This window comes from Hyalella azteca, unplaced genomic scaffold (genome assembly GCF_000764305.2).
Source record: "Hyalella azteca isolate HAZT.00-mixed unplaced genomic scaffold, Hazt_2.0.2 contig5287, whole genome shotgun sequence".
Taxonomy (NCBI): Eukaryota; Metazoa; Arthropoda; class Malacostraca; order Amphipoda; family Hyalellidae; genus Hyalella; species Hyalella azteca.
This window is the reverse complement of record NW_025935481.1, coordinates 5,333-13,531: the sequence shown is the minus strand read 5'-3', so window position 1 is coordinate 13,531 and position 8,199 is coordinate 5,333. Positions and strand designations below refer to the sequence as shown.

The 8,199-nt window shown below is 38.1% G+C and overlaps 1 protein-coding gene across 1 annotated transcript; it reads right to left on the bottom strand.

Moving 5' to 3' along the window:
- Positions 1–2,030: 2,030 nt before the first annotated feature.
- On the bottom strand, positions 2,031–7,619 carry LOC108664917 (40S ribosomal protein S9). Its single transcript, XM_018151614.2, has 5 exons — positions 7,516–7,619; positions 4,437–4,529; positions 3,473–3,602; positions 3,084–3,270; positions 2,031–2,234 (listed from the first exon to the last, which is right to left on the bottom strand). Exons 2-5 carry the CDS (start codon positions 4,527–4,529, stop codon positions 2,054–2,056), a joined length of 591 nt encoding a protein of 196 aa, XP_018007103.1. The 5' UTR covers positions 7,516–7,619; the 3' UTR covers positions 2,031–2,053.
- Between the last annotated feature and the right edge of the window lie 580 nt (positions 7,620–8,199).

Genomic DNA, 8,199 nt, shown 5'->3' with positions numbered 1-8,199 from the left:
CCCGTGTAGGAGCTATTGGGCGTAATCCGTTTGGAGTATTAGCTTGTGGGCTGAGCCCGCTGAGGCATTGCTTGTTTCAAGCTGGTGTGGTGAGATGAGGCAAGTAAGAACAGCTGCATAGGTGTTTGGCTGACTATTTCTATTGCATGTAGAGGGTTGGCATTGGCTCTTGTCTTGGGCTGATTTAAGAGTCAAATTTTTGGGCTATAGCAGTGCTCCCGTAATTACATATTCCACATGTGCAACAGCAAGGAGCCATGGAATTTGATAGCAAAAACAGATTGGGCTTATTTGTGGTTTTAAATTCATTTATTAGGGTTTATTCTTGAAAGCCAACAAAGAACTGGACAGATTTATGTCTCATAGGATAGATAGAAAACTAGGGACAAGTTAGCCAAATGCCAAATGGTATCAATATCAATTTCTCTAGAGACTAGTCTGTCTTAGTTCAAAATTTCTTATAGACCTTTACAAACAGTTCTCTCAAGTCTCAAAGGTCTACAATCGCGCTTTCTATCACTATTTGCTGCGTAATTTTTCTACCTAAAATTTCAATTGCAGTGCAAAACTTGAATGCTGAAATGCTTATCTTGAGGCGAATAAGAAATTCACCGAACGCGGCGGATAATTGCAAGTCCGCAATGAAACTTTTTAGTGAATCAATTATATTATTCATCGCTGTTGCAGGTGATATTCATTGTGCGAGCATATTTTGACAAAGCTTCAATCTTTTAGGCAGAAAACTCGACAGTTCATTAGGACTTTGTTCCAAATCCAGCTTGAATATTATTTATGTAGTCCGTTTTGAGGCTGTCTTGAATATTATATTGTCATTGTCCGATGAAGCTGCATCTCCTTCAAACTCGTCTTATCTTCTTCTTCTTTTCAAGGTGTCCACGTTGGGTGGACTGAAAGCCACAGGACAGCCACAAGGATGATCGTTGGGCCTGAGAGCTTATGTTAACTCGTCTTATCGAAAGGCCGTTACCGAAAATGCCACAGTGTTCACCAATCAGCAGAAACAACGTAGACACTTCACGGGTCACCACTAAAAACCGTATAATGCTCGTCAGAGCAGTGATTTATAGGGCTCACTAACCCCACTATATAAACGGTAAAAATAATCAACACACTAGTACCATTTCATTTCAACCTTTTTTCTCCTTACTTTCAATCCTCTCAGTCGAGGGGGTAATTATTCCTTTTATTTCCATTCTAATAATTTTTCCATTGCATTCCATTTTCGTCTCCGGTGTACATTGACCAGTCACAGATCATTTTCATACGTATGAAGCCGAGTGACTGCCCAATTAGTCCCATTTATCTTACGAACATCACTAACGACATCTTTATTCCAGAGGGAGTAATTCTACAGCACTGTTCAAAACCATTAGGCATTACTCGCAAGCAACGCTTCCATAAATATATTGTATCGTCCCTTCCACAAGTGGTGAAACCGGCGCCTTGTCATGATCTGACAAGGCATCACGCTTTTTACGCTCACGCTTTATCCATCACGCTTTTTTGACGATTATTATTATTATATTATAGCGGTTTAAGCGTTTATTAGGCCGTAGGCCTGTTGCCGATTCTTAACATCGCAGAACATTCACAGCATTTTGAGGTCTCGAACTCGCAACTCACTGCTACAATTCTGCTGTGCTTAACCGCCCAACCTCCTTGCCGATTCTGACCAGAAACTGGCGCAGAGCTGTGATCGAACCCGCGCCTCTCTGCGCCAATCTTGATACTCTGAACTTAACCACTGGGCTGATTAGTTACATTCTAAATCCAAGCACTAAAGCTTTCCGTCTCGCGTATGTCGGAAATTTCTAATGAAATTCTTTATGGAATTTTGAGGCTTTCCGCAAATTCGAGGCCCCCAAATAGAACGTTAATGCCACTGCAACTAAATTTATAACTCCCTTTTCCGTCATTTAGCAAATCCTACGATTTCAACGGGAGATGAACCTTACGCCCAAGGCTAAAAGGGTTAAGAAATTAAAAAAAGGACAAATAATACGTCCAAGTTCCCGGCATGATTTATTCAATCTTACTCTCCGGCTTCTTCCTCCTCGTCCTTTCCGCCACCATCAGCCTTCTTCTTGAGGTTCATCCTCTTGACGCGGCCAGGACGGCCGCCTCCATATGGGCTACGCAGCGAGAAGTTGATGTGCTTGCGCGAGTCCAGGCGAACGATGAACGACGGGATGTTGACAAGCTGTTTCCGCACCCTGATGGCAGAATAAATGTGTGTTAGCTACTGGCGTGCTTCTCTGCTAAGTGCATATTTTAAGTCATTTGGCCTCATGACAGTATGAATGGCACACGTAACGCTATTTACCAATAGACGTTGCTGATACCCGGGCAATTGATATGCAGCCATTTTCGAGTATTGGACGTCAGGTCACCAATAGACTTAGCCGAGATATACTCGGTCAATTGGTCTACGGCACTGTTTAAATGAAGGACGTCAGGTCACCAATAGACTTTGCTGAGATATACTCAGTCAATTGGTCTACGGCACTGTTTGAATGAAGGACGTCAGGTCACCAATAGACTTTGCTGAGATATACTCAGTCAATTGGTCTATGGCACTGTTTGAATGGAGGACATCAACACCAATAGACTTTGCCGAGGATATACTCAGTCAATTGGTCTATGGCTTTTAATGAGCAAACCGCACCACGCCGTATCGTTTAGCTGCAAGATACGTTCAAATTTCAACTATGGAGTACACATGGATGGAACAACAGGATGCTCATGGAAAAACGGGATGCTCTATAACCTCCGATCAACAGGCGGACATACAAAATAAAAGCTACGTGAAATATCGAGATTAGTAATTAAAAAACATCTGCCCAGACAGCTGGCAACATCGTTATTCGCAAACGTATATAAATCTATACCCAGATTCAAAATTTCCGTTTCCAAGTGAAATTTAGTGCAAATCAGTGAATATCAGTTCCAAGAAATTACAAAATTTTTCTTCACTCGACTAATAAAGTAGTACTCATTCTTGTGCCTTCAGCATTTTACAGATCATTTCTCCAAGGCTTTGAGTGAATAGACTAGAGTCTTACCTGATGTGACCCTGGCGAATGAGCACTCGCGAGTGATGGATTGACTTGGCGAGTCCGAGTTTGAAGACCTGCGTCTGGAGGCGACGCTCCAAGAAGTCCTCGGGCTTCAGACCCAGCACATAATCTAACTTCATGCGGCTCTCCTCCAGGACACCCATACGGACCAGACGGCGCAGCAGCGCATTACCTAAAACGCGACGCATAAATTGAGGAATATTCCATACCTTTCTCAACTCTGAAAATTTCACAGTAGATAGATGGTACTGTACATTTATAGCAGAACAATCCCATAAATTCATTGCATATCATTATGCAACACAATTGTTTTATGCTCTATTTTTTATGATTGTCCAGAAAACTTTTAGTACCAGACACTGAAGAAAACTTACCCTGGAAAAGACGTCTCGAGTCTTTCTCATCTAGGGTGAGCAGTTCACGGGCAGATTTCCTGATTTTTGCGAGCAACATCTTGACTGTCCAGAGCTCACGCTTATTCCGCAGACCAAACTCTCCCACGAGCTGATTGCACAGAAACTCATTAATTTACATCTGCAAACCTAATTATAATCGGCAATTTTACGCTTGAACTCTCATAAGGAAAGGGTTGCTGGCTGCTAATAAATTCATCTGTCCCAGACCTAATTCATTGTTATCTATGGCAGAATGTAGTAGTTTACATAATTTATTGTACTCAAATCATAATATGTGGAACCAAGTTCCACAAGATCATTTTCAGAGAGCAGTTAATTTAGCCTTTCTGATTAGGTTCAGTATCTCATGAGCTGACCCTGCCCAGAAAGGCAGAAAAATATTCAACATCTTAAAAATAAAGTACTTCCAATTTGGCACTTAATATGTCATCATTTTGGCTAACTCCTTACAAGACGGCCCATATTTCTTGCACCGAAATAGCAGATACATTCACTAACATTAATAGTGAATTATGATAAGATATATTTACTACAGGATTCAGTCTAAAAAACATGACAAATTTTTCTTTTTGGCATGACGACACTTCGAGAGAAATTACCAAAAACTTTAGTACCGTTCATAAACTTGAATATTTGAATTCAAATGTAGACTGTATTACTGCAACTCCATCTATGAAATAAATGCTTGAACAATTGACTCCACGACTTTATTATGGACCTATACGATCGTATATCATCCTTAATTTCATTTCGTTATAAAATTGACAACCGTGGATACATAGAATAAAAAAATACATGCGCATGAAAGCCATGAAATATTGACAAATGAAAGAAAATGAATATCTGAACATAGAATACATGTATAAAATTGGCAGTACAATAAGCCAATAGATAGAAAAACTAGTGTATCCTAAGAACATACCCTGAGTTCCTGGTCAAGACGAGCCTTCTCAAAAGGACGTCTAGGAGTAGAGAATGTCTTGCTCTGATTGTGTTTGATCCTGTGGTTCACCATCTGTAATTTCAAGCAGGTTAGTATTTGAACATAAGAATAGAACAGCCAAACCACCGAGAATCGCATTTTTGTTTCAGAGGATATTCAAATTACTGCATTTAGTGTCAACTCCAATGAAGCACCTTGACCAAGATGCAACAAGCAAGTCATATTTGCCTACATACAAGAGAAAACTCAATTAACTACATGAATCAAAATATTGGCAGATTTTCTCCAAGAAAAAAGAAAATTTTACTCCAAGATTTACCCAAGTATTCACAAGACTATGAAGAATTTGCAATTTCAGGTCAATATCTTCATTGACACCAACTTTGTCTATGAGACAATGACTAAAAGGTTCACTACCTTTCCAACCTGTCAAATGCCAGTGGTAAATTAAACGTCAATTTCATCTACTAATTAAATATTTTCTTACAGCTATTGTAAACAACTAAGGGATTGGTTGCCTCACTTGCCGTTATCCAGGTTACACAGAGGGGAAAAAACATTACAAAACATACAGGATTTCAAGATTCATATTTTGGCATTAATAATTCAGTTTAGTACCGTAAAATACTTTGGGTTACTTTGACCGTCGGGGTAACTTTGACCACTTTTCGTTTTTTTAACAAAAACCCCAAAACTCCTAAACAATTTGACATGGAAAAATTTTGTCAATGGCTATCAAAGGCCTAAAATGCTGAGGCTATGTAACACAACAGAAAGATTTAAAAAGTTTGCATATCTAATAGGTTAAAAAATTAATAATGTGACCCACGAAAAAGAGCTATTATGTTTGATACACCTATTAATGTTTTTTTCTTTATGTTTCAGACTCTACAGTCTTATATATGGTAATTTTAACTTAATTTCCAAACCGGTCAATGGTACCCCATCACGGCTGCCATTAGGTGGTCACATTTCGCCCCATTGGGGGGTAGCGCCCCCCATTTGCAAACTATGACACTTTCCTAAAATCTGTCTTTTGCATATGTAACTAGAAGAGTTCTACTACAATGCACTACAACCTTGAGTTATTTGGAGTTATTTTACCAAAAAAAAATTATTTTACCACCCGGTCAAAGAAACCCCAAGAGCTGGGGTAACAAAGACCATCACTTTTTTTGAAATTAAATCAAAACTATGAGAGGCAGGAGCCAGCAATTTATGGTGAGTAAAGCTAAAGTATAGACCTGTATTTTGCACGTGTCAATTTAAGTTTAACTTATCTAGTAAAAAAACGGAATTGTTTCGAAATAAAAAAAAAAAGTGGTCAAAGTTACCCCATTTTACGGTAGTCAAATTAAGTTAACCCCAAATAAGCCACTCCTTGTACAACAATTAATATCAGGGTGCGTACCAGTACTTAGAAAATTAGGAATTCAGTTCTGCTGGTTCCAAATGGAACTGCTCAGCATCAATGGGTTAATACACGCAGCACAGAAAAATCGCTCCTTTTTTTTCTTCATTTATTTGCAAATTTCATGACTTCCATAACCAAAAATGAAATCCCATGACTTTCCAGGCCTGGTAAATAAAAAATTCAATTCCATGACTTTCCAGGTTTTCCGTGACCAGTATGCACCCTCAGCCTGTTAATATGCTGATGTTGGATATACCTAACAGTCGAAATATGGAATTATGGCTTGAAAATCATTTTTAGCACAATTTTTAAAAACTTCACTATTTCTTTAGATTAAATCATTCATCATAATTGTAATATCATTGAAAAATTAGATTATTTTACAAAATAATTTTTCTTACTGAAAGTAGGCAGTCCAGGTGCTGTCTCACTACCTAGCATACTGTGGCAACTCAATTACTCAAGTGACATCAATAATCAATTTACAACATTAAACATCTATGACAGCATAGAAGCAAACATTAATTTATAGATCCACTGCCACTAGGTAGGCACTGGCACCATCGTACCAACTAGCTACCAAAGTACCAAGCATTCTAATTTCCCACTACTAGGTAGTTGATAATTTTATCAAAGATTTATGGTTGGCTAGGTAGCCTAGGTAGGTATTGCACACATCACACAATCATGCTGGTGACCTTGATTAGGCTTGATAATTACTTACTACTCGACAAAACTCAAAAGTCAACTAAGAAAAATCAAGTCATTTGCATTTGTAGTTGATAATATCTTTATTTATCATCCATCTGCCTTTTCAACAAGTGCAATAGTATTATTGATAATTATATAGGTATATTGAAAACCAGCATGTCAACTTGTCAAGAACTAGGCTACCTATCTGGAGCAAAGTGCAAGTGGCAGCCTTTGTTTTAATAAATTAGTTCAAGAGGTCCAGTCCCATAAATGTATTAGCTATGTACTTGTCATTAACTCATTTATTCTCATTAGGTATCTGTGGTACGATGCACATTCAAATCTTAAAATTCTATCTTTCCCTGAATTAGTCCACTGATTTTCAAAAATTCAAGGGCAAAGTGATGCTAGAAGTTGCAAATGCTAATTAGGCTATTTGTCCATAAAAACTAAATTTGTTTGGATGATTTCTGCATTGAAATTTTTCAACAACATTATAAAACGTAGCTAAATGGCTATAAGCCTCATGCTCATGGACTGCAGTCTGCACCTAGAACTAGAAGTAAAGAATAAGTTGATAAATAGGTATTATGAATGGCACCACCGTCCCAAGACGGGGGCTGCCACGAAACAACACACTCATTTTTGAGCACTTTTATAATGAATACAGATCACATGAAAAATTTACTGGCGTATTAATAAAACCACTATTTTTATGCAGACCTGGGCACCGGCAGAAACTTTTCTAAAGTAATACGAAACGAATTATGAATTAACTTATTAAGCACAAGAAGTTTCGTGATGCAGGCAGCACGCAGCAGTGGACGAATGGACGTCATAGCTATAAACTTCTTAAACGAGAAAAAACTGCAGAATACTCATAAATACGAAATACTTAATTTTTTATTAATTAACAACGGTTGAAAACCCTAGAATTTGTTAACTACGTACCTTGAAGGGTTTCCACACGAAGTTGTAGCCAGATAAAGTACGGTGCACAATGCGGCAATCGAGAGAATTGGACGAACATCCGCTAAGAAGACTGTTCTTGAGCAGAGTCGCTTCTAAATACGAAATGGCAAAAAGAAATTTCAGACTCTTATAACATATTTAGTTTTAAAAGAAGTACGCGTTCATTGAGGTGAATTAGGAATTATAAAATGAGCTTCATTATTTTTTTCAGACAGAAAAACCTAAATTTGAATGTAGACCGCCAGAATTTTTTTATTTGGATCATGAAGTTTTCATATATGACTAATCAAACCACGGTGATCCAAACGAATTGACAGCATTCTTAGAATAAAAGCAACGTTTATATGTTTGACATTTGTATATTTCATTCCTTAATATAGGTACGAAATTTCTGCCGAGCGATTTAGGGTCATACGTGGAATAAGTAAATTGACAGTATTTCAACACAACTGGCACAAAGAAATTTCTTAGGATGAGCATCAGTGCATAGCTCCTGGGTTTTGTTATTGATAAATTTATTTATTTAAAAACTAATCCCGAGACGCACGCTCACACTTTTACTGGCCACTGCATTCGACAATTTGTCCAACACTCATGCGTGTAAGTTTGTGGAAGGCTCGTTGTTGCTGTTGGTTGGCTATAGGCGTTCATATGACTAACTTA